Here is a 27,415-nt window from a genome sequence, read left to right as displayed (position 1 = left end):
AATATTGACATAATTTAATATGTACGAAATTAATAAATTATTAATAATTACCACTGCCATTGCCTACACCTTATTCCATTAAGCTTTGTCAAACATTGATTGATTTTGAGTAGCTGATAAATAGCGTATCAGTTTTTCCTTATAAATTGTTTTTAATACTAGTACTACAAGTTTAGTAATGACACAGAAATCAAGAGTAAATAATCACACTGAAAGCTAAAAATAATCAGTAAAATAGGCCTATTCAGTTTTATTTTCATAAATGAAAAAGCTAAATTATAAACATTATTATAAAAAAAGTGTATCTGAACAATTAAAATGGCAGCAGTGTTACTGGAAGACCAGTCTCGTTGCTCTGCGGGCCAAAGAACAACGTAACAAATTGATCAACAAAATATGTCTTCTATGTTTATCTACGGATTCTCAAAGGCCTGTACACTTGTTGAATGACGTGAACCATGTTAACATGATCTCCATGCCCCAAAATAACAACTCTCCTGCTTGAACTTTTAAGCTATTGAAAGCGTCGCACCGATGTTACTTTCAATGCGTCCAGTTCCAAGAAGTTGTATGTCATAAAACTTCACTTCTACGTTGTTAAAATTAATATATACATACTCATAGCCATATGAAACACACACAGGTACACGCATTACACATACACGCATTACACACACCCTGACACACCCAAACAACCACACCCACACTCACTCACACATCTACATCAACATCCACAACCACACCTACCCACATACCCACACACTCCACAACCCCACACATTTACATACTCACCCATCAATCCCACCTACACACTGATACATATTCCCAATTCGTCACACCCCTACTCCACCCACCCACACCCACACTCACACACACACACGCACGCTCACACGCACACGTACAAGCACACATACACACATTAAAACACAATTTTTAAATATAATTAGCTTGGATTGACAAAGTGAAATGAGGTAGGTAAAACACAGGAGTTTTAATTGTAACTTTTATTTATTGTATACACTGATTGTACTGTTTACTGATAACGTTTTTAATTAATAACAGTTTAGTAGCCATTCATAAACATCCTGGATGTTAGTTATATTATGCTCGCGTTTATTTGTGCATTAGCATTATTGTATACTTTTATCTTTTCCTGTAGGTTTTCGTTTGTGATATTGTTTGCGTTTATGTTTGCAGTTTGTATTATTCCTCGGTTTATTGTTTGTGTTTATGTTTGCGTCTATGTTAACGTTTAATTTTGTGTTTATATTCGTGTTAATGTTTACGTTTGCATTATTTTTTTAAATATTGTTTGCGTTTGAGTCTAAGTTTGCGTTTATTTTATTTTTTTAAAAGTTTGAGTTTTATGTTTGTGTTTACGTTTGCTTTATTTTTAGTTTTGTATAGTTATTTAAATAGTAGTGTATTAGTATAATATGAAGTTTGGTAACAAAATCTAGTTTAACTACAATCCGACCAACCTATTCTTTTGTAGGTAGAATATCTTAGGTGCTTAGAAATTCGCAAAAGTATTTCTTCCATTATCTATCGGTAAAAGTATATTTTCTATATAAATTATATTTCGTAATATATTTTCTTTCAACTTGAATCTGGTGTCCTGGCAGAGTCGACGGCATGTTAAACACTTCATTTTTTAAAAGTTGCGGGTCCGAAAACCATGCAGTCAAAGTTTTTTTTTTTGAGTTTCTTTACTAAACTATTTCAGTGTTTTAAAAAGACAGAATCATGTTGTCTGAGGTGTGACGTCTTTATAGATTTTTTTTTTTTTTAGCTTTTTTTGTGAACGTGTGTCACAGCGGGTAAAGGGAAAAAATCGTCGTAATTTATGAATGACCCCAAAACCCACAGTTACCCATGGTTAAAGAGTAGTCTAAGTTTTACTGTTTACGTACATTACACTTATATTATTCGGTGTGGACTGACTGTGTTCAAGTGGATCGGTTAAAAAAAATAAAAATTTTAAGTTTTGAAAATACAATTTTTATTACACAAATCTGACCGATACCTACAAAGTCACACTTAAGGGGATATGCGCGACAAAAAACCACAAAATTTCTTGTTTTTCGTCATGATGGGTTGCTTGCACTTTTGGATACTTTGTCAATTTTTGTATTAGGAAAATAATAACTTTAAAGAGAAAAAAAATTTTTTAGGTGTTTAAATTACCATTTTTATGACCCTGTTAATTAAAAATAATTAATTTTTTCCAATCTTACACGCTCTCTATGAAAAGTTGTATATCCCTCATCATATTGTATTTGGCATCATTGGAAAGCTGGACTTCTCCTTTATTTGATAATCTTAATTTCCATCATCTGGGAAACACCCAAAGCTTACAATCGGCTTTGCAGTATACCCAGATATGCTATTTTCGTGACCTACTTTTTGTTACTTTTGGCTGTTTTTCTCAGTTCGAATGTTTTTAACACTATAAAGCCTACTACTTTTTTATTTATTAAACAATCGCAACCATATTTTCAGTAATTGTTCTTCGTGCAAAAATACAACTTTTGTCACGAGGGAATTGTGATAGCTTACATAGAAAAAAAGTATTTGGTAATTAAAATGCAAATTTTGACAATTTTGAACACTAAAAATGGTACGATTTTGTAGACTTTGTAAAATTCTTACTAGTAGCTATTTCAAAAAGTTTTCGTGACAAAAGTTTTAATATATCCTGAAATATAAGCAGTTTAAATTTGATTGCTCTAGGTGCATAAATAAAAAAGCCTTAGCATTTTTAAAAGTACCAAAAAATTCAAAATGGCGGAGGTTTTTTCGGGTTTCCATGACAACCAAAAATGTTTTCAACCCTTTTTTTGCTGTTTAATACTTACTTTTATATGCCAAACATGATAAAAGTATTCAAAATGCTTTATATTTTAGATTGTAAAAAATAGGAAAAAACATAGAATATCCCCTTAACAAATTGCAATACACAACAGACGATGAGTCGGCAAGGTTAACTAAATAAAGACGTTAAGAAATAAACCTCAAGGATGGACGGAAAGATATGAAAAATAAACAGAAGGTAAACTGAACATAAAGCTGTGAAAATCCAATCGATTTTACCGATGGAATGTTTAAAAATAGCACTGTTATTTATTTATAAATCGAACATCATTAAGTAACATCTGGATAGAGACACGTTCAAGCTTTTTTTATAAGATTGATAAAAGGTTGCTAGTTTTGTAAATTGTTATTGGATTTTAAAGGGAAGAAGTAAAAAAGACACTAGAATTGAATGGTTACTAAATTTGTACAAGATAAAGTGGGCAACACAAATTTGAAACTCAAATGATTTCAGTCAAAAGGAAATTGGATATCGCAGAATATGCTGCAACGATATTCAAATTGTGGAAAGATATCAAACGAGCCGACCCGCGGCGTATCATATGCCGCTATTTAGTTGTTTTATTTTTTACTTTTCAGTAATTTAGAATTTGTGAATTCGACAGTACCAATGCTGCCACTGAAAATATTTGCTTTAAATCACTATCCGTAGGTCGTTAAGGACGATGACATGACTTCTAATCCATTTTTAATTTCTTATGCTTTTTAAAAACATTATGTGTATAATAGTGCGGAATATTATTGGTACTTTATAAATTCACATGCGTTTTTTGAGAAATCGGAAATAGCAAAAATTACTACTTCCGGTCAACGGAAATAACTCCAAATTCGAAAGAAGGCAGAAAATTAGATCTTTTACTTACATGTGAAATTTTATTTGTCTATCTGCAATTGTACTCAAGTTATAAGCTTTTGTAAAAAATTGAAAGAAGAAAACGTTCCGCTTCCGGTTATTGGAAATCGCTCAAATGTTGATACGGATCTACAATTTTGATATGATACTTATATATGAAATGTCATCAACCTAGCTGTAACGGTACTCAAGTTTTCGTGTTTACAGAAACACAAACATACATACACACACAAAGACATACGGACAAGATTGCAAAACTATGTTTTTTCGACTCAGGGAGGTCTAAAACATCGAGATTTTATTTTGCACGATTACAAGAATTTCTCTATATTTCATAAATAAAAGAAAGTAGAAAGAAAGTGTAAGGGGAAATAATGTATTAATTGTTTAGTCGGAGCTGCATAAATTATATCCCTTATTCGGTACCAAGTTATTGACGTTTGTCATGAACAAATTACATGACTAAACCGAAAAAGTATTTTTAATTTTAATAACTCGACCAGGGTTTTTATAATACGTTTATTCAGTCAGATATATATATATATATATATATATATATATATATATATATGCTGCACATTGTGATATATACGTTGGATTTAGTTTCCCATTAAATAATAACTTACAAAGTTCTAAATATAGGAACATTTAAGACTGCATCAGCTCACCTTGACATTCGATATTGATTGAGGTGAAGAAGGTATAATATAAATACTTTCATTTACGTCAAACAGTCGCAGATGGTTGGGAGCATTTCACTTGTTTGGTAAGCCCTTATTATATATATATATATATATATATATATATATATATATATATATATATATATATATATATATATATATATATATATATATATATATATATATATATATATATATATATATATATATATATATATATATATATATATATATATATATACATATATATATATACATATATATATATATATATATATATATATATATATATATATATATATATATATATATATATATATATAATCATTATAATGCAAATTAAATGTTTTTATGTTTTTATCATTTTATATCCACAGCCAACGTTTTTATTAAACCAACACAATTTATACATTTACGTTCAAAACTTCTACCATTTTCCTTTCAACCTGCCCTAAACCACGGCAGATATTGAGAGCCAAGATGAAAACACAAAAATTCATGTCTCCGCCACGAGCCCGAAAAAAAAAGCTCTATTTCTGTTGTTAGAATGTTTGATTAAGATTATAATAAGCATGTTACTGAATTATTTTGCTTTGACTCTTCTAAGAATGGAGATTGTCTTACGATCTAATTCTGGTTGGGTTGAGCTGAGGTTAAGTTTGTTACCAAGATTTTTTGCTTCGACTCTTCTAAGAATGGAGATTGTCTTACGATCTAATTCTGGTTGGGTTGAGCTGAGGTTAAGTTTGTTACCAAGATTTTTTGCTTCGACTCTTCTAAGAATGGAGATTGTCTTACGATCTAATTCTGGTTGGGTTGAGCTGAGGTTAAGTTTGTTACCAAGATTTTTTGCTTTGACTCTTCTAAGAATGGAGATTGTCTTACGATCTAATTCTGGTTGGGTTGAGCTGAGGTTAAGTTTGTTACCAAGATTTTTTGCTTTGACTCTTCTAAGAACGGAGATTGTCTTACGATCTAATTCTGGTTGGGTTGAGCTGAGGTTAAGTTTGTTACCAAGATTTTTTGCTTTGACTCTTCTAAGAACGGAGATTGTCTTACGATCTAATTCTGGTTGGGTTGAGCTGAGGTTAAGTTTGTTACCAAGATTTTTTGCTTCGACTCTTCTTAGAATGGAGATTGTCTTACGATCTAATTCTGGTTGGGTTGAGCTGAGGTTAAGTTTGTTACCAAGATTTTTTGCTTCGACTCTTCTAAGAATGGAGATTGTCTTACGATCTAATTCTGGTTGGGTTGAGCTGAGGTTAAGTTTGTTACCAAGATTTTTTGCTTCGACTCTTCTAAGAATGGAGATTGTCTTACGATCTCATTCTGGTTGGGTTGAGCTGAGGATAAGTTTGTTACCAAGATTTTTTGCTTTGACTCTTCTAAGAATGGAGATTGTCTTACGATCTCATTCTGGTTGGGTTGAGCTGAGGTTAAGTTTGTTACCAAGATTTTTTGCTTTGACTCTTCTAAGAATGGAGATTGTCTTACGATCTCATTCTGGTTGGGTTGAGCTGAGGTTAAGTTTGTTACCAAGATTTTTTGCTTTGACTCTTCTAAGAATGGAGATTGTCTTACGATCTCATTCTGGTTGGGGTGTCAGGCAAATGTGGTGTCATCTGAATAAGCTGGTGATACGTTGCAAACCAAATTACTGCTATTGCTTTAGCGGTGACTTTGTGATTTTGCTGTTGAATATTATAGCAATAAATAGCTATACGTTTAGCTGTTACTTGGCGATTATGCTGTTAAATACGTCTCTTTTGTGCTACAGCCATGTTATTTACTGGTGGTATCGTGGGCCTATCAGTTACCATCGATATTCGATGCGTTTGATAAATAATTCTTGTAACTGTTACTGGTATATTGAATATGAAGTGGTAGATAAAAGAATCGATTTCAATCAGGTACGTTATATCGACGATCATATATTTAAACCAAATGGGTTGATGTTGAGTTCTTTAGTCTCGGGTCATCTCTGTTCGATACTAAAGAAAACTCAGCATAAGAAAGACAAGGATAAAACTAGCCGTCTGTATTGTCAAACTGAATTATATTGTAGCGATCTCAAATCAGTAAAGTCGAAAGAGAACGAAAGTTTACTAACCGGCTTCTGTAGTAGAAAGACAGCAAATTTTAATATTAGTGCTGTGTTCAAGTCATTGGATGCCAGTTTCCCATTGTCGCTTTCGCGGCATTATGTATGTTTTCCATTGTTGTATAATCATCTGAGGCCTCCTACTTTGTCAAATTATGAAAGGCGTCAGCCTGTGATAAATACTTTTAGTAATACACGTTCTCGGTTGCTAGCAACGCCTAATTACACTCAACAACATGGTTTCCCTACGACACATTCCACACGACCGTATAGATTCCCGACGGCAAATTGTTCTCGACGGTATAGGTTCCCAACGGCAAATTATTCTCGACCATATAGATTCCCGACGGCAAATTATTCGCCACCGTATTGGTTCCCAACGACACATTCCACACGACGGTATAGGTTCCCGACGGCAAATTATTCTCGGCCATTTTGGTACCCGACGGCAAATTATTCGCCACCGTATAGGTTCCCGACGGAAAATTATTCGCCACCGTATAGATTCCCGACGGCAAATTATTCGCCACCGTATTGGTTCCCTACGACACATTCAACACGACCGTATAGGTTCCTGACGGAAAATTACGCACTTCCCCCTTCGTTACCAACTCCAAACTATGTAAGACCCCCTTTGTTACCAACTCCTAACTACGTACGACCCCCTTTATTACTAACTCCAAACTATGCTCGACCCCCTTTGTTGCCAACTCCAAACTACGTACGAACCCTTTTGTTACCAACTCCATACTACGCCCGACCCCCTTTGTTACCAACTCCTATCTACGCACGACCCCCTTTGCTACCAACTCCAAACTACATACGACCCCTTTTGTTACCAACTCCAAACTACGCCCGACCCCCTTTGTTACCAACTCCTATCTACGTCCGACCCCCTTTGCTCGCAACTCCAAACTACGCCCGACCCCCTTTGCTCGCAACTCCAAACTACATACGACCCCGTTTGTTACCAAATCCAAATAGCAAACGTCCCTCCCACCATAGACCAACTTTCATTCCCTCACCAACCTATCCTGACATTACCCCTGACATCGCTCAACCCATCCATCACAACACACGCACACAACAACAACACGCCAACAACACACATACTAGACACCAATTCACACATCACAGAAACAGATCTATGTCCTGCTCTCGACCTCAACCACACAAGCACACACACAGAACAAACCCACAGGCTACACAAACTCAGTCGACCAATGTGGACCAGTTGGACAATGTCCAGTCTAGAAGTTCTTCACCCTGCGCTGCAATACATGAGCAAGTCCTAACTAGACCGACTCAATGTGAAACTAGGGGAGACGATAGGCTTTCTGGACAAGCAACTGCTTCATTCAATCTTTCTCCTCCAGCTAATAACTCAACTATAACAATAGAACAACAAGCTTACAACACACAGCCACATACAGAAACAACTCACACCCCCAATGAAACGTCTGCTTCATCGGTTCCCTACAAGGATACACATTTTAGACTTTGCAGAAATGAAAATATGGACAAAAGCTCGTCCAACAGGTCTGTGCCAGCAACATTTCCAACAGAAACAATTCAGGAAAATAACCTTTCACAAAATGTCCTTCGGAATGTTGCGGCCTATCAAATTGAAGCAGGAAAAGAGAACTCGTCAACAGTTGAACATATTTTGAGTCTTTTAGATAGAGGAGCCTTAGCTGAAAACTCTCAAAGAATCCATGGACCTAATATTATGTAAGTATTGAATTTATTTGATTGAGGTTTGGACATTGATAAAATATGCACATACCTCACTTGTAAAAGGTGCCACACACACACACATACGTACATATATACAGAACTTTTTCGTGTACCTTTTCATATTATAACTGTACACCATGTATCCCCAGCTATTTAAACAACATCATCATGAACAACAACATCAACAACAGCACCAACAACAACAACATCAACAACAGCACCAACAATGTGAACGGAAAAAACGTTGTTGTAAGCGGCGAGATCAACTTGAACGCTGCTGACACGGACGACACCAACGATGAGGACAGTGGTGATGAGAGTCAATGAACACAAGGCAATGGTACTCAGACACCAATAGAACATGGGGAAGGTCACAAATCAACGGATCACAAACATCTAGAAGACATTATTTAACATTAAGACATTGTTTTAAAGCTTTGTCATGTAACTGAAACTACACCAATAGATAACGGAGTCGAAATATGCAGTCGTTTTGACCATTTTAAGAAAGTATTCGCAGTTGACCTTCGTCCGCACATTTTGTTTAGGAATTATAATGACATAATGTTTCTTAATTATATTGACATGATGTTTTTTGACTTATATTGACGAACAACATCTTGACGCGCTGACAACACCACTTCCCATTAACATTAGCCAGGCACCACATTGTAATGATTTCGCCAAATACTACTTCGTACTAAAATGAAATAATTTACCTAATTCTACGTAAATATGACTACACCTAAACACTACTTTATATTAATTTCACTGCTTAAGTAATTTCATTGAATAACAACATAAACCATGTACAGTTTAATAGCCTTATACAAATACTTTTGATTTCTCTGGCTATTCACAAAGCTTACGTTACTTAAACTACACTAGAAAAAAATAAAGTATTATGTTGTAAGGACTTGTTAAAAAATAGCCGCTTTATTCAAAGCACAAATAAAGTACACAGATCGGTTATGCGAGACATTTGAAACAAAAAGCAAGGAGCTAAAGAAATGTTTATCTATACATTTATTCAATACAAAGATATATAATTACATTACATTTCTTTTATCAATCTACGTGTTGTTGTTATAATTGTGAACTTGTAGCCTGAAAGTTGTGTGACCTGTGTGACCTGTGTGACCTGTGTGACCTTAAGCTATGTGACCATTACCCACTCTGCAGTTCTAATATTAGCCATCACAGCCAAGCCCGTAGATAAAACGCTGGACCATGAAAGCTTTAACAAAAGCAGAACGTCATTAGAATAAATAACCGATGTGAATGTTTGTGCTATCTGGTCCATACGGTTTATTCACTGTTACAATGTAAGGACTGTTTGTAAGTCTATAAATTCCTCGGCTGACAGATTAGATTATCCTCCATAAGTGACAGCTCGTTTTAGGGTAGATGAAGGGGAAGGACTTGGTTTATATTAGGATTTAACTTTGAAAAATATACTACTTTGACTATTCACAACAAACCTAGTAAAACAAAAGTGAAGTTCCACAACCTCCACACAAGAAAGACAACCCAACTAAATGTTGTCTTCAATGTCTCAAAATGTCAAACTAATAGGAGACAAATGTAAAGGAATAAATTTTCAATACTGAGCTGTTTTTATGTAGTAATTTTTATATAGTAAAGTGTGTATAATTAAGCATACATTTTATTAACCTATGTAATTTTAACTTCTTAAAGTTAAAATAATTTATGAGAAACACTGCAAAAATGCGTAACCCATATTAAACGTGTGTATGTAATGAATATATAAAGTTAACTTTTTTTTTATAACGACTATTTTAAATTATTGCTTATTAACGTTTATAATATACCTGGCAGTTTCTGGGAGACAATTTCTTGACTTTGGGTGGCGTCAAAGTGTCACACTTAGCTAGTGACACCACTGTATTTCATTATCGCAGGCTAGAAGACTGCGTTGACTTCAATGACACCCCTCCTAAACCCCAATACTTATCTTTCTCAAACGTCACCACATCTCACAACATCGGGACCACATCACACACCAACAGCGCCACCGTTGCTGCTTATGGCCAATGCCTAAAACGTCAACACAAACCAGACATTAGCCTACGATAATAAAAATAAACTGCAAAATCACAGATATTTTAAATTCATATTTATTCATGGAAGCAAACTTCGTGCGAAAAATGCGAAGATTATTTTTTGAAAATACAATATATATATATATATATATATATATATATATATATATATATATATATATATATATCCTAATATGTAAAAGCCCATGTGCGCACTTCTCTCTCTCCCTCTCTATTTCTCTTTCTGTCCGCAAATTATTTTCGTCGGGTATCACATCAGAATCTGCAGCAATATATAAAGAACTGGATACGGACTTTTGTTGAAAATAATATGGTAGATGTTTTAAATGTATAACCAACATTTTATTTAAAGAAGAAAAATAAAAAAAATAAAGGCATATTTGAACGTAGAAAAACAGTTTGATGCAACAGGAAAAGCGTTTAAAGTTTGGAAAAAGAACCCATGAAACAATGACGTCACTAATGTTTATACATTAACTAATGACGTCATCTGCCGAGTTTAGCATAAAAAGAAATGAACTATTTCATTCAAATTTGATTTAGATCTAGATCTAGACCTACGTACGCTATGAAATGTATACAATATAATTTTTCCGGCCTAAGCTTATAAAATTTCTTTTTATCTATTTGGATTCTAGATCTAGAGATTCTAGATCTAGTCTAGATCTAAATCTACGCAAAAACTAGACGTAGAAGTTAAGTCGCTAAGATCTAGATTTAGACTCGGATGATTATGTAGCCATGTCTCGGATGGTGACACCCCTCTATGTAGCCATGACTAGGATGGTGACACCCTTCTATGTAGACATGACTGAAGTGTTGATACCACTCTATGTAGACATGACTGAGGTGTTGATACCACTCTATGTAGACATGACTGGGGTGGTCACACCCTTCTATGTAAACATGACTGGGGTGGTGACACCCTTCTATGTAAACATGACTGGGGTGGTGACACTCTTTTATGTAAACATGACTGAGGTGTTGATACCACTCTATGTAGACATGACTGGGGTGGTGACACCCTTCTATGTAAACATGACTGGGGTGGTGACACTCTTCTATGTAAACATGACTGAGGTGGTGACACTCTTCTATGTAAACATGACTGAGGTGGTGACACTCTTCTATGTAAACATGACTGGGGTGGTGACACTCTTCTATGTAAACATGACTGAGGTGGTGACACTCTTTTATGTAAACATGACTGAGGTGGTGACACTCTTCTATGTAAACATCACTGAGGTGGTGACACCCCTCTATGCGACCATGTCGTGTCTAGCGCCATCCCACCACGTCTACACACCCCGCCAACAGCGGGGTTCATTACGGCCACTGTTGTCACGGTTGTATATATTTTTTTCTTCTATTATCCTTTATATTCACTATTTATTCAACTCCTATTATGGTATTATCATATAAGCTCTTATCTCTAGCATTAACCCAGGTTTTAAGGAAATCAGTATTCGTACTTCAATCGTTAAAATTCATGCTTTGCTATTTTAAGTCAAGGTTTTTTTTTTAACTAAAGTAAAAATATATACAATATATGCCCTATTTCTATGTCTGAATGTAAATTACTTTAATTACCAAAATACGAGGGCAAATTAGAACTTATGAAATTAATTAACTAGACCCCTGATATGTAAGATTTTAAACTGTGTATATTAAAATTTTAATTTATTTCACAAGATTTAAGAAAAATTCTGCAATTTCCAAACGTGATGTAGAAAAAGAATCAACAACAGCTGATTTTATCGCGGTCAAAATAAAAATTGTTCTAATATTTAAAAAAAAAGAATAGAAAACAAAATCTCGGAAAGTTAAGATTTATTTTTACTTTGATCCTTACTTTTATTTTAAACTTTTCTTTAACTTTTTTCTTCAATTTTATTGTATTATTTATTATTTACAAATGCACAGTCTGATGTAAACATTGTGAAACATTCAATTTAATTACTTGTAACACTTTTGCTAAACAAGAGTTGTTCTGACTTTTTCATTGGTTTTAAGTTTTTCTGTTTGCTAAAAAAAAACAATACATTATAGCCTAAAATGTGTTTCCAATTTATTATTTCATAAGTTAGACGACAATAACATCATGCTACAACAACATATAAATTAGGTGTGGTATAAAAATACTGTACTAGTCTATATGAAGTACTGGAAACCAAATCAGAAAGTATTATCAAACTATTATTCACTATCGCTAATACCAACCATAAAATATAAAAGTGAAAAATTTTGTAAAAATGAAAGTATACTTTACTAAATAACAAGACCGGGTAGTTTAATCAAATTTATGTTAATTTCACTAATATTTCTTTATTATCTACCTTTTTAAGCACAGTGGGAAAAATTAGCACTAAATAACTGGACTTAAAATTGCGCTGCCTAGTAAAAAATCGCATCAGGGAATAATCCCACGTAAAAACTAAGCCAAACTTTTATATTGGTATATTATTGGTAATAAAAAAAACAGGCCTGAGCTCCCTATATATTGTTTTTTTATATAGTTTTTGTTTGCTTTTGTGTTTGCGTTTGTGTTTAAGTTTGAGTTTGCTTTCATATTATAATTTTTCTAGCTTTATAATTTTGCCTTAGATTTTTCATTTCCAATAATACGATAACATATTCTTATTTGAAATGTTTTGTTTGAGTTTGTATTTTTTTCTAAGCCATCCAATCATCTACCATCTCAGCTGCGCCAACAAACAGACTCTTCTTCCTTGAGTGCTAGTGACATCGACTAAAATCTCTAAAACTTTATAATAATATTTTCCTTATAACTAGCCGAATGATTTTATTAGTTGAAAAATTTTTCAAATAATAATTAGTATAATTTAAAGAAATTTTTTTATTGTTTACGAAACATTAACGTTTTTTTATTAGGAGTGGACTGGCTATGTGGCTATGTTCCAATAGACAGGAAAATAAATCCAAACTTAAACTATTAAAAGTGCATTTTTTGTTATCTAACTTTGAGGACAGATACCTTCAAAGTCACACTCTAAAAATTTCAATACACAATAATAACAGATGGCAAAATGAAAAGGTTAGTTAAATAAAGACATCAATAAATAAATGTCATCTGACAGATAAATGGAAAGATATGATAAATAAACAGCGGGTAAACTGAACCTAAAGCTGTACAAATGGATGGAATGTTTAAAAAATAGCACTGTTATTTATTTATAAATAGAACATCAATAAGTAACATCTGGATAGAGACACGTTCAAGTTTTTTGGTTTTGTAAATTGTAATACGTTTTTTTATAGGGAGAAGCAAACTAAACACATGAATGAAATGGACACTAAATGTGTACAAAATAAACAAATGAATAAAATGGACACTAAATGAGTACAAAATAGACACATGAATAAAGTAGGCAACAAAAATTTGACATACATATGATCTCATTCAAAAGGAAATTATAACTCGTAGAGTATGCTGCAACGATTTCAAAATGTGGAAATATATAAAACGCAAGAAGGATGTGAAAATGGAAATAAGGTATTAATTGTTTATACGGTGCTACACAAATTATATCCCTTATATGGTACCAAGTGACTCACATTTGTCATGGAAAGATCACAAGTAGGTCCCTATAACGAGACAAAGTAAGTTTTAGTTTTAATAACTCGCCCAGGGTCATGTGAGAGGCAGGGACATAGCTATATAAAGCACAATGGCAGTTGGAAGTTTTGTAGAGTATTACGATAAGGGCTGTATGCAAATCAGCTCTTTGAAATATTTTCTATCTTAATAACACGTTTATTCAGTCATATTAAGCAAGATATTATATATATATATATATATATATATATATATATATATATATATATATATATATATATTATATATTATATATATGCTGCAGATAGTTATATAAAAAGTTAGATTTAGTTTCCCATTAAATTATAACTTATAGATTTAAAGTTCTAAATTTAGGAACAGTTAAGACTGAATCAGATCACCTTGACATTCGATATTGACTGAGTTTAAGAAGGTATTATATAAATACTTTCAAATACGTCAAACGGTCGCAGATGGTTGGGAACATTTCACTTGTTTAGTAAGCTCTTATTTTATATATTAATATAAATATATATATATATATATATATATATATATATATATATATATATATATATATATATATATATATATATATATATATATATATATATATATATATATATTATATATATATATATATATTAATATATATATATATATATATATATATATATATATATATATATATATATATTAATATTAATATTAATATATATATACATACATATATATGTATATACGTATATAAGTATATATGTATATATGTATATATATATATATATATATATATATATATATATATATATATATATGTGTGTGTGTGTGTGTGTGTGTGTGTGTGTGTGTGTGTGTGTGTGTGTGTGTGTGTGTGTGTGTGTGCATTTATTTATTTATTTATTTAAAATCTTCCAAATGTAAATTAAACAAATGCTTTTATTTTTCAAACATTCCACAGCTAACTTTTATATTAAACCAACACAATTTATACATTTACACTCAAAACTTCTACCATCTTCCTTTTAACTTGCCCTTAACAACGGCAGGCTTTGAGAGCGAAGATGAAAACACAAACATTTATGTCTCCGCCACGAGCCCGAAAAAAAAAATGCCCTAATTCTGTTATTAGACTGTTTCATGAGCTTATAATAAGCATGTTACTGAAGTTGTTAGCTTTGACTGTCATTAGAATCGTCGTACGATCTGATTCTGGTTGGGTTGTCAGGCAAATGTGTTGGCATCTGAATCTATCAGAATATTGTGTTATGATGTTTGGTTCCTCTTGCTGTTTTGGTGAGTTGAAACTAAGTTTTTCACTGAACTTGTTAGCTTTGACTCTCATTAGAATCGTCGTACGATCTGATTCTGGTTGGGTTGTCAGGCAAATGTGTTGGCATCTGAATCTATCAGAATATTGTGTTATGATGTTTGGTTCCTCTTGCTGTTTTGGTGAGTTGAAACTAAGTTTTTCACTGAACTTGTTAGCTTTGACTCTCATTAGAATCGTCGTACGATCTGATTCTGGTTGGGTTGTCAGGCAAATGTGTTGGCATCTGAATCTATCAGAATATTGTGTTATGATGTTTGGTTCCTCTTGCTGTTTTGGTGAGTTGAAACTAAGTTTTTCACTGAACTTGTTAGCTTTGACTCTCATTAGAATCGTCGTACGATCTGATTCTGGTTGGGTTGTCAGGCAAATGTGTTGGCATCTGAATCTATCAGAATATTGTGTTATGATGTTTGGTTCCTCTTGCTGTTTTGGTGAGTTGAAACTAAGTTTTTCACTGAACTTGTTAGCTTTGACTCTCATTAGAATCGTCGTACGATCTGATTCTGGTTGGGTTGACAGGCAAATGTGTTGGCATCTGAATCTATCAGAATATTGTGTTATGATGTTTGGTTCCTCTTGCTGTTTTGGTGAGTTGAAACTAAGTTTTTCACTGAAGTTGTTAGCTTTGACTCTCATTAGAATCGTCGTACGATCTGATTCTGGTTGGGTTGACAGGCAAATGTGTTGGCATCTGAATCTATCAGAACATTGTGTTATGGTGTTTGGTTCCTCTTGCTGTTTTGGTGAGTTGAAACTAAGTTTTTCACTGAAGTTGTTAGCTTTGACTCTCATTAGAATCGTCGTACGATCTGATTCTGGTTGGGTTGTCAGGCAAATGTATTGGCATCTGAATCTATCACACCATTGTGTGATGGTGTTTGGTTACTCTAGTCTCTGGTGGTGTTGTGAACTACGTAGCATTCACCTAGTCAAATGTTGGATTTGTTCCATTCGTCGTTCAAGTAATTGCTACTGGTACATTGGTATTGATTTGTTTGGTATACATGCGTTTTATGTTTTGATTGCCAGTTCCTTTTTGTTAAATACATCATGAGAAGCAATTTTGTTATTTACATAAACGATTTAGTGTTGTTCCAAGGTATAAACCAGTCGGTTTTTTATATTGTCAATTTGAATGCAACTTCACTTTTAGTGTGGTTTTTCCATAAATCAGTGAAGTGCAGTTTAGTTCTGTCTATTTATATAGACATAAACGGTATATTGGTGTTCCCAGGTATAAAGCATACATGCACTTGCATGTTCAAGTTAATATGTTTAATTAGTCGGTGGTGCTTATATAAGCCCACACGCAATACTTATGATTATGGTAGATCTAGTTGCCTCTGGCATACGTTGGTGATACGTTGCAAACCAAATAACTGCTATTGCTTTAGCGGTTACTTGGTGGTTTTGTTGTCGTGTATTTTTGCAGTAAATAGCTATACGTTTAGCTGTTGCTTGGTAATTTTGCTGTCGTGTATTTTAGCAATAAATAGCTATTTGTTTAGCTGTTGCTTGGTGATTTTGCTGGTGTATATTTTAGCAATAAATAGCTATACGTTTAGCTGTTACGTGGCGATTTTAAATACGTCTCTTTTGTACTACAACCACGTTATTTATTGGTGGTATCGTTGGCCTATCAGTTACCATCGATGTTCGATGTGTTTGATAAATAATTCAAGTAATTGTTACTGGTATATTGAATATGAAGTGGTAGATAAAAGAATCGATTTCAATCAGGTGCGTTATATCGACGATCATATATTTAAACCAAATGGGTTGATGTTGAGTTCTTTAGTCTCGGGTCATCTCTGTTCGATACTAAAGAAAACTCAGCATAAGAAAGACAAGGATAAAACTAGCCGTCTGTATTGTCAAACTGAATTATATTGTAGCGATCTCAAATCAGTAAAGTCGAAAGAGAACGAAAGTTTACTAACCGGCTTCTGTAGTAGAAAGACAGCAAATTTTAATATTAGTGCTGTGTTCAAGTCATTGGATGCCAGTTTCCCATTGTCGCTTTCGCGGCATTATGTATGTTTTCCATTGTTGTATAATCATCTGGGGCCTCCTACTTTGTCAAATTATGAAAGGCGTCAGCCTGTGATAAATACTTTTAGTAATACACGTTCTCGGTTGCTAGCAACGCCTAATTACACTCAACAACATGGTTTCCCTACGACACATTCCACACGACCGTATAGGTTCCCGACGGCAAATTGTTCTCGACCGTATAGGTTCACAACGGCAAATTATTCTCGACCATATAGATTCCCGACGGCAAATCATTCGCCACCGTATTGGTTCCCTACGACACATTCCACACGACCGTATAGATTCCCGACGGCAAATTGTTCTCGACGGTATAGGTTCCCAACGGCAAATTATTCTCGACCATATAGATTCCCGACGGCAAATTATTCGCCACCGAATTGGTTCCCAACGACACATTCCACACGACGGTATAGGTTCCCGACGGCAAATTATTCTCGGCCATTTTGGTACCCGACGGCAAATTATTCGCCACCGTATAGGTTCCCGACGGAAAATTATTCGCCACCGTATAGATTCCCGACGGCAAATTATTCGCCACCGTATTGGTTCCCTACGACACATTCAACACGACCGTATAGGTTCCTGACGGAAAATTACGCACTTCCCCCTTCGTTACCAACTCCAAACTATGTAAGACCCCCTTTGTTACCAACTCCTAACTACGTACGACCCCCTTTATTACTAACTCCAAACTATGCTCGACCCCATTTGTTGCCAACTCCAAACTACGTACGAACCCTTTTGTTACCAACTCCAAACTACGCCCGACCCCCTTTGTTACCAACTCCTATCTACGCACGACCCCCTTTGCTACCAACTCCAAACTACATACGACCCCTTTTGTTACCAACTCCAAACTACGCCCGACCCCCTTTGTTACCAACTCCTATCTACGTCCGACCCCCTTTGCTCGCAACTCCAAACTACGCCCGACCCCCTTTGCTCGCAACTCCAAACTACATACGACCCCGTTTGTTACCAAATCCAAATAGCAAACGTCCCTCCCACCATAGACCAACTTTCATTCCCTCACCAACCTATCCTGACATTACCCCTGACATTGCTCAACCCATCCATCACAACACACGCACACAACAACAACACGCCAACAACACACATACTAGACACCAATTCACACATCACAGAAACAGATCTATGTCCTGCTCTCGACCTCAACCACACAAGCACACACACAGAACAAACCCACAGGCTACACAAACTAGGTCGACCAATGTGGACCAGTTGGACAATGTCCAGTCTAGAAGTTCTTCACCCTGCGCTGCAATACATGAGCAAGTCCTAACTAGACCGACTCAATGTGAAACTAGGGGAGACGATAGGCTTTCTGGACAAGCAACTGCTTCATTCAATCTTTCTCCTCCAGCTAATAACTCAACTATAACAATAGAACAACAAGCTTACAACACACAGCCACATACAGAAACAACTCACACCCCCAATGAAACGTCTGCTTCATCGGTTCCCTACAAGGATACACATTTTAGACTTTGCAGAAATGAAAATATGGACAAAAGCTCGTCCAACAGGTCTGTGCCAGCAACATTTCCAACAGAAACAATTCAGGAAAATAACCTTTCACAAAATGTCCTTCGGAATGTTGCGGCCTATCAAATTGAAGCAGGAAAAGAGAACTCGTCAACAGTTGAACATATTTTGAGTCTTTTAGATAGAGGAGCCTTAGCTGAAAACTCTCAAAGAATCCATGGACCTAATATTATGTAAGTATTGAATTTATTTGATTGAGGTTTGGACATTGATAAAATATGCACATACCTCACTTGTAAAAGGTGCCACACACACACATACGTACATATATACAGAACTTTTTCGTGTAACTTTTCATATTTATAACTGTACACCATGTATCCCCAGCTATTTCAACAACATCATCATGAACAACAACATCAACAACAGCACCAACAACAACAACACAAACCACTGCACCAACAATATCAACGGAAAAAACGTTGTTGTAAGCGGCGAGATCAACTTGAACGCTGCAGACACTGACGAGACCAACGATGAGGACAGTGGAGATGAAAGTCAATGAACACAAGTCAATGGTACTCAGACACCAATAGAACATGGGGAAGGTCACAAATCAACGGATCACAAACATCTAGAAGACATTATTTAACATTAAGACATTGTTTTAAAGTTTTGTCATGTAACTGAAACTAGACCAATAGATAACGAAGTCGAAATATGCAGTCATTTCAAACCATTTTAAGAAAGTATTCACAGTTGACCTTCGTCCGCTCATTTTGTTTAGGAATTATAATTTATAATGACATAATGTTTTAATTATATTGACATATTTTTGAATTATATTAACGAACAACATCTTGACGCGCTGACAACACCACTTCCCATTAACATTAGCCACATTGTAATGATTTAGCCAAACACTACTTTGTACTAAAATGCAATAATTTACCTAAGTCTACGTTAATATGACTATACCTAAACACTACTTTATATAAATTTCACGGCTTAAGTAATTTTATTGAATAGCAACTTAAATCCTGTACAGTTTAATAGCCTTATACAAATATTTTTATATTCTTTTGCTATTCACAAAGCTTACGTTACTTAAACTACACTACAAAAAAAATAAAGTCTTATGTTATAAGGACTTGTTAAAAAACAGCCGCTTTATTCAAAGCACAAATAAAGTACACAGATCGGTTATGCTAGACATTTGAAACAAAAAGCAAGGAGCTAAAGAAATGTTTATCTATACATTTATTCAATACAAAGATATATAATTACATTACATTTCTCTGATCAATCTACGTGTTGCTTTTATAATTGTGAACTTGTAGCCTGAAAGTTGTGTGACCTGTGTGACCTGTGTGACCTGTGTGACCTTAAGTTATTTGACCATTACCCACTCTGCAGTTCTAATATTAGCCATCACAGCCGATCCCGTAGATAAAACGCTGGACCATGAAAGCTTTAACAAAAGCAGAACGTCATTAGAATAAATAACCGATGTGAATCTTTGTGCTCTCTGGTCCATATGGTTTATTCACTGTCACAACGTAATTACTGTTCGAATGTCTATAAATTCCTCGGCTGACTGATTAGATTATCCTTTATAAGTGACACCTCGTATTAGGGTAGATGGGTGGGAAGGACTTGGTTTATATTAGGATTTAACTTACTTAAATATACTACTTTGACTATTCACAACAATCCTAGTAAAACATAAGTGAAGTTCCACAACATCCACACAAGAAAGACAACCCAACTAAATGGTGTCTTCAGTGTTTAAAAATGTCAAACTAACAGGAGACAAATGTAAAGGAATAACCTTTCAATCGCTTCAATATTGAGCTGTTTTTATGTAGTAATTTTTATATATTAAAGTGTGTGTAATATAGCATACATTATATTAACCTGTTTAATTTTAACCCAAAACCTAAAACGTGTGTATGTAATGTATATATAAAGTTTACTTTTTTTTCAACACGACCATTTAATGCATTGTTTATAAAAGTTTATACCTGGCAGTTTCTGGGAGACAATTTCTTGACTTTGGATGGCGTCAAAGTGTCACACCTAGCTAGTGACACCACTTTATTTCATGATTGCAGGCTATAAGACTACGCTGACTTTAATGACAACCCTCCCTCTAACCCCAATACATGTCTTTCTCAAACGACACCACATATCACAACAACAGCATTACATAGCACACCAACAGCGTCACCGTTGCTGCTTATGGCCAATGCCTAAAACATCCACACAAATCAGACATTAGCCTACGTAATTAAAAAAACCTGCAAAATCAAAGATAGTTTCAGTACATATTTATTCATATAAGCAAGCTTCGAGGGAAAAGTGAGAAAATTATTTTTTGAAAATACAACATAAAAATTTCCTTAAAAAACGTTTTAATAACAAGTGTTAATGTAATAATTCACTAAAAAGTAGAAAATAATTATACACTACTATTTAAATAACTATAAAGAAAAGCGTGGGTCACTTTAGTATCTATTGGATATCTTTACTAATGTTTAGGAAGAGAACCACGCTTTTCTTTTTAGTAATTTAAATATTAGTGTATAATTTATTTTCTAGTTTTTAGTGCATTAGTACATAAACTCTTGTTATTAAAACGTTTTTTGGCCTTTTTTTGTACTATACATGTTTTATTTACAATAGAGTTGCATGACTAAAAACCCCTGCGCACCTATCGAACGTGATGACGACCTATTGAGCTTGATGACACGTATATAATAGCGCGGAATAGTTTGATGAGACCGCCTACTAATTTGGACAAAATTTTTATTAATTCATAAAAAAATAATCAGGCGACCAATTAAGTCGAATTGAATATCATGATGCATTGTCTTCATGTCTTGACCCACGTACCAACTACGAGCCGTATCTGTCAGTTAGAAGTGCCTGCAATTTCGCTCGGCCGTTTAGATCTAGACATATTGACGACAGACTGACGACAGACTGACAAGGAAGTGAGTTAAATAAAAGCTTGTAAAAATTTTAAATAACAAGTGTGGCATGTTTTAAACGACCTTACCCAATTATAAAGTTGTTTAAACATTGCATTAGACCACCAATTCTACTATCAAATAACCTCTCCTTTCTTGGAACTGCAAGAATTCTTCAAGCAGAATAACACGTAAATATTATAATCGATATATCAGGCTCTGCAACGTGACTATTTATAGTCAAATCAAAGCATAATCAATATTTCCGAAATGACGTAACTTTTCCTGGAATCACCTTGGCTACAAGCCAGCAAGTGGCGAGCTTAAGTTGGTTCCCAAGTAGTCGTCAGTCATTAAGCTCACCTGAGTTATCAACTGCGGTGGTCTGTGCTATTCAGGTATTGTATGGTAATTAATTATGTTAGTTATCTAAAATGCATGTAGTTATTTTTTAAATATATGTTTAAGATAGTTATATATATATATATATATATATATATATATATATATATATATCGTAATGTGGAGGAATACTGTTTACAATTATCTAATGCGATTAACATATTTTGGGGAGTTTTTTTAACTGAAGACAAAAACAACGCTTGTAAGAAGCAGCCTAAAATATGAATTTACATTGTCTACAGTAGTCGACATCTATTGTACTTATTATAGGACTTTTATTTCGGTAGCAGTTGAGTAAAGTTTTCTGGTAGCAAAGAAATAGGATATTGATTCCAAAAAATTGAAAAATTAAAATCGCCTGACTTATACAATATGTCATCTGGATACAAACTGCATCTTACACAAGCTCTTTTTAATTAATCTGATGCAGAAACGATCTTTATAGAGTAATATTTTCTAACATGGGTTAAGTTTAAAAAACTCAATTATAAATAGATATGTTTGAAGAAATTAACATAACTTAAAAAAAAAAAGAAAATGGCGTCATGTCTCGTTCTTCAAACACTAAGAAGTGATTTTGAACGAGAACTTATTTAGCCCCGCCTTTGTATTGAACAGCGTGAAACGATTTGCAATCGATTTTTCTGTTGGGTAATGCTAAGGTAAGGATCTAAAGAAAACCGGTGTCTTGTAATCGATACAACTGAGCACGATTTCTGTTTTGGTTTAACTTTCTTTTCAAGGTGACGGGCTTAATCTAAGACATGGTTCGACTTGTGAAATATAATACCAATGTAAGGCTACCTTATAATGTCTTATAAAAGAACTGACAACTTATTTAAAGCTAGAGGCACTGCCGCAGCACCGAGATGTGCATGAAGCGGTGGGCTTAAGGACATAGTCTAGACAAGATGTCTACGCACGACCCCCTTTGTTACCAAATCCTAACTACGCTCGACGCCCTTTGTTACCAACTTCAAACTACGCACGACCCCCTTTGTTACCAACTCCAAACTACGCCCGACCCTCTTTGCTCGCAACTCCAAACTACGTACGCCCCCATTTGTTACCAACTCCAAACTATGCTCGACCCCCTTTATTACCAACTCCAAACTACGTACGACCCCTTTTGTTACCAACTTCAAACTACGCACGACCCCCTTTGTTACCAACTCCAAACTACGCCCGACCCTCTTTGCTCGCAACTCCAAACAACGTACGCCCCCATTTGTTACCAACTCCAAACTACGTACGACCCCTTTTGTTACCAAATCCAAACTACGCTCGATCCCCTTTGTTACCAACTCCAAATTACAAACGTCCCTCCCACCATAGACCAACTTTCATTCCCTCACCAACCTATCCTGACATTACCCCTGAAATAGCTGAACACACCTATCACAACACACGCACACAAAAACAAAACGCAAACAACACACATGAACAGTGCACGCAACCCAGAAACAGATCTATGTCCTGCTATCGCCATCAACCACACAAGCACACGCACAGAACAAACCTACAGGCTACCCAAACTCAATCGACCAATGTGGACCAGTTGGACAATGTCCAGTCTAGAAGTTCTTCACCCTGCGATGCAATACATGAGCAAGTCTTAACTAGACCGACACAAGGTGAAACAAGGGAAGACGATACGATTTCTGGACAAGCAACAGCTTCATTCAATCTTTCTCCTCCAGCTAATAACTCAACTATAACAATAGAACAACAAGCTTACAACACACAGCCACATACAGAAACAACTCACACGCCCAAAGAAACGTCTTCTTCATCCGTTCCCTACATGGATACACATTCTAGACCTTGCAGTAATGAAAATCTGAACAAAAGCTCGTCCAACAACTATGTGCCAGCAACAGTTCCTACAGAAACAATTCAGGAAAATAATCTTTCACAAAATGTCCTTCGGAATATTGCGGCCTATCAAATAGAAGCAGGAAAACAGAACTCTCCAGTTGAACATATTCTTTTGAGTCTTTTAGATGGAGTGATCTTAGCTGAAAACTCTCAAAGAATCCATAGACCTAATATTATGTAAGTATTGAATTTATTTGATAGACGCTTAAACATTGATAAAGTATGGTCATACCTCACTTTTAAAAGGGGACACACAGATATATATATATATATATATATATATATATATATATATATATATATATATATATATATATATATATATATATATATATATATATATATATATTATATATATATATATATATATATATATATATATATATATATATATATATATATATATACAGAACTTTTTCGGGTACTTTTTCGTATTATAACTGTACACCATGTATCCTCAGCAATTTCAACAACATCATCATGAACAACAACATCAACAACAGCACCAACAACACCAACCACAGCACCAACAATGTGAACGGAAAAAACGTTGTTGTAAGCGGCGAGATCAACTTGAACGCTGCAGACACGGACGAGACCAACGATGAGGACAGTGGAGATGAAAGTCAATGAACACAAGTCAATGGTACTCAGAGACTTAAAGAACATTTTCACGGGGAATGTCACAAATCAACGGATCACAAACATCTATAAGACATTATTTAACATTAAGACATTGTTTTAAAGTTTTGTCATGTAACTGAAACTAGACCAATAGATAACGAAATATAGTCGAAATATTGCAGTCATTTTGACCCTTTTAAGAAACTATTCACAGTACATCTTGTCCACTCATTTTGTTTAGGAATTATATTGACATGATGTTTTTAATTATATTGACATGATATTTTTAAACTATTTTGACATGATATTTTTTGAACTATATTAACGAACAACATCTTGACGCGCTGACAACACCACTTCCCATTAACATTAGCCAAGCCACATTGTAATGATTTCGCCAAATACTACTTCGTACTAAAATGAAATAATTTACCTAGTTCTACGTAAATATGACTACACCTAAACACTACTTTATATTAATTTCACTGCATTAGTAATTTCATTGAATAACAACATAAACCATGTACAGTTTAATAGCTTTGTACAAATACTTTTGATTTCTCTGGCTATTCACAAAGCTTACTTTACTTAAACTACACTACGAAAAATAAAGTCTTATGTTATAATGACTTATCCAAAAATAGCCGCTTTATTCAAAGAAAGATTTAAGTACACAAATCAATTATGCGAGACGTGTTTGAAACAAAAAGCAAGGAGTTAAAGAAATATTTACCTATACCTTTATTTAATACATGCAAAACTACAATACATTTTTAAAAATCAATCTACGTGTTGCTTTTATAGTCTATAAATTTTCAGGCTGACTGATTAGATTATCCTCCATAAATTACACCTCGTATTAGGGTAGATGGGTTGGAAGGACTTTGTTTATATTTTGGTTTAACTTTGAAAAATTTACTACTTTAACTATTCACAACAATCCTAGTAATCTATAAGTGAAGTTCCACAATCTCCACACAAGAAAGACAACCCAACTAAATGGTGTCTTCAGTGTTTAAAAATGTCAAACTAACAGGAGACAAATGTAAAGGAATAACCTTTCAATCGCTTCAATATTGAGCTGTTTTTATGTAGTCATTTTAATGTATTAAAGTATGTGTAATTAAGCATACATTCTATTACGTTCTTTCATAAAGTTAAAAAAATAATTTTTGAAAAAGAATGCAGAAACGCTTAACCCACATAGAACTTGTGGATGTAATGGATATTTAAAGTTAACGTTTTTTTTTTCAACACGACTATTTTAATGTTTAAAACGTACCTGGTAGTCTCTGGGAGACAATTTCTTGACTTTGGGTGGCGTCAAAGTGTCACACCTAGCTAGTGACACCACTGTATTTCATGATCGCACGTTAAAAGACTACGCTTACTTTAATGACAACCCTCCCTCTAACCCAATACATGTATTTCTCAAACGACACCACATATCACAACAACAGCATTACATAGCACACCAAAAGCGTCACCGTTGCTACTTATGGCCAATGCCTAAAACGTCCACACAAATCAGACATTAGCCTACGTAATTTAAAAAAAACCTGAAAAATTAAAGATAGTTTCATTACATATTTATTTAAACTTCGAGTGAGAAGTGAGAAAATTATTTTTTGAAAATTCAACATAAACATTTCATAAAAAAAAAACGTTTTAATAACAAGCTTTAATGTAATAATTCACTAAAAAGTAGAACATAAATTATACACTACTATTTAAATAACTTTAAAGAAAAGCGTGGGCCACTTTAGTATCTACTAGAATACCCGTCATCCGTTGGATAACTGTGGGTTTCGGGGGTCATCCATCAAAAAACATCACGTCTGTCACTCAGAGGCATAGCGACCCTTCCCGGCGCCCGGGGACAAACTTTTCGATTTGAACACCCCCCCCCCCCAAAAAAAATTTCGATTTTCAACCCCCCCCCCCCCCTCAAACTTTTGATGTGCACCCCCCCCCCCCCCCCCCCCACTCAAACTTTCGATTTGAACCCCCCTCAACCTTTCAATTTATTTTTCCAAACCATTTTGGCGCCCCAACAAAGTTCCCCCCCCCCCTTTCGGGCTTCCCGTTCCCCCCCCCCCCCGCCTCCCCTCCCGCCCCCCCCCCTCCTCGCTACGCTACTGCAGTGTCACTTATCGTCACAAAAAAACAGACCCCACATTCAAAAATATGTTTTTTATCTTTTAAAAACACCGAAAACACCGATTTCGGACTATCCCTTCATATACTGACGTCACATGTGACCTACTCAACTCTACTTCACCTGCCCAGTGTCCCGCCAAGTCTCAGACAACATGTTTTTATCGTTTAAAAAACGATTCCAGCCGAGCATGTCTCTAACCACACTATCCCTTCATATGCTTAGGACAAAGAAACAGATGAACTCTACTTAACCTGCCCTGTATCCTGCCAAGTTCAGATAGGCAACTTTATCATTCACATCTAAAAAAAAATTGAAAAAAAATATCATTGACATATTGGTTTAGAACCTGTGCCACCCGCATGAGAGCCGCCTACACTACCAACTTAGCTATTTACTCGTGACGTCACAAATGAATTTTTATACTATACTTTGAGTCTCCTTATGCAACTTGATTTACGCGCATAGATCTAGATCTAAGTCTAGTAGTAGTAGTAACTTTCAAATTAAATTTTATCTTAAATTGCCAAACAAAGATTTATATAAAATAATTAAGGCCTGAAATAGATTCTATATGTATT

At 34.6% G+C, this 27,415-nt stretch overlaps 4 protein-coding genes across 4 annotated transcripts; all 4 read left to right on the top strand.

Moving 5' to 3' along the window:
- Window positions 1-7,233: 7,233 nt before the first annotated feature.
- On the top strand, window positions 7,234-9,253 carry LOC131949597 (putative uncharacterized protein DDB_G0282133). Its single transcript, XM_059311441.1, has 2 exons — window positions 7,234-8,242; window positions 8,398-9,253. Exons 1-2 carry the CDS (start codon window positions 7,659-7,661, stop codon window positions 8,573-8,575), a joined length of 762 nt encoding a protein of 253 aa, XP_059167424.1. The 5' UTR covers window positions 7,234-7,658; the 3' UTR covers window positions 8,576-9,253.
- Window positions 9,254-14,378: 5,125 nt separating this feature from the next.
- LOC131949596 (uncharacterized) lies at window positions 14,379-17,974 on the top strand. Its single transcript, XM_059311440.1, has 2 exons — window positions 14,379-14,408; window positions 14,868-17,974. Exon 2 carries the CDS (start codon window positions 14,971-14,973, stop codon window positions 16,291-16,293), a length of 1,323 nt encoding a protein of 440 aa, XP_059167423.1. The 5' UTR covers window positions 14,379-14,408; window positions 14,868-14,970; the 3' UTR covers window positions 16,294-17,974.
- Window positions 17,975-18,015: 41 nt separating this feature from the next.
- On the top strand, window positions 18,016-20,070 carry LOC131949593 (WD repeat-containing protein 48 homolog). Its single transcript, XM_059311438.1, has 2 exons — window positions 18,016-19,033; window positions 19,188-20,070. The coding sequence occupies exons 1-2, from the start codon at window positions 18,450-18,452 to the stop codon at window positions 19,363-19,365; spliced, it is 762 nt and encodes a 253-aa protein (XP_059167421.1). The 5' UTR covers window positions 18,016-18,449; the 3' UTR covers window positions 19,366-20,070.
- Window positions 20,071-23,403: 3,333 nt separating this feature from the next.
- On the top strand, window positions 23,404-25,179 carry LOC131949595 (uncharacterized protein DDB_G0288805-like). The gene is made up of 2 exons (XM_059311439.1): window positions 23,404-24,229; window positions 24,514-25,179. The coding sequence occupies exons 1-2, from the start codon at window positions 23,646-23,648 to the stop codon at window positions 24,683-24,685; spliced, it is 756 nt and encodes a 251-aa protein (XP_059167422.1). The 5' UTR covers window positions 23,404-23,645; the 3' UTR covers window positions 24,686-25,179.
- Window positions 25,180-27,415: the final 2,236 nt, after the last annotated feature.

The sequence above is a fragment of the Physella acuta genome, unplaced genomic scaffold, assembly GCF_028476545.2.
Source record: "Physella acuta isolate Inbredline_101_S28 unplaced genomic scaffold, ASM2847654v3 ptg000703l, whole genome shotgun sequence".
NCBI lineage: Eukaryota > Metazoa > Mollusca > Gastropoda > Physidae > Physella > Physella acuta.
This window is presented reverse-complemented; position numbering and strand designations above follow the sequence as displayed.

Bases quoted from the DNA above. Each gene is read 5' to 3' on its own strand.
- LOC131949597 (XM_059311441.1), top strand. From the start codon at position 7,659: ATGTCCTGCTCTCGACCTCAACCACACAAGCACACACACAGAACAAAC. The intron at 8,243-8,397 runs GTAAGTATTGAA...ATGTATCCCCAG, and splicing joins ATCCATGGACCTAATATTAT to CTATTTAAACAACATCATCA.
- LOC131949596 (XM_059311440.1), top strand. From the start codon at position 14,971: ATGAAAACACAAACATTTATGTCTCCGCCACGAGCCCGAAAAAAAAAA.
- LOC131949593 (XM_059311438.1), top strand. From the start codon at position 18,450: ATGTCCTGCTCTCGACCTCAACCACACAAGCACACACACAGAACAAAC. The intron at 19,034-19,187 runs GTAAGTATTGAA...ATGTATCCCCAG, and splicing joins ATCCATGGACCTAATATTAT to CTATTTCAACAACATCATCA.
- LOC131949595 (XM_059311439.1), top strand. From the start codon at position 23,646: ATGTCCTGCTATCGCCATCAACCACACAAGCACACGCACAGAACAAAC. The intron at 24,230-24,513 runs GTAAGTATTGAA...ATGTATCCTCAG, and splicing joins ATCCATAGACCTAATATTAT to CAATTTCAACAACATCATCA.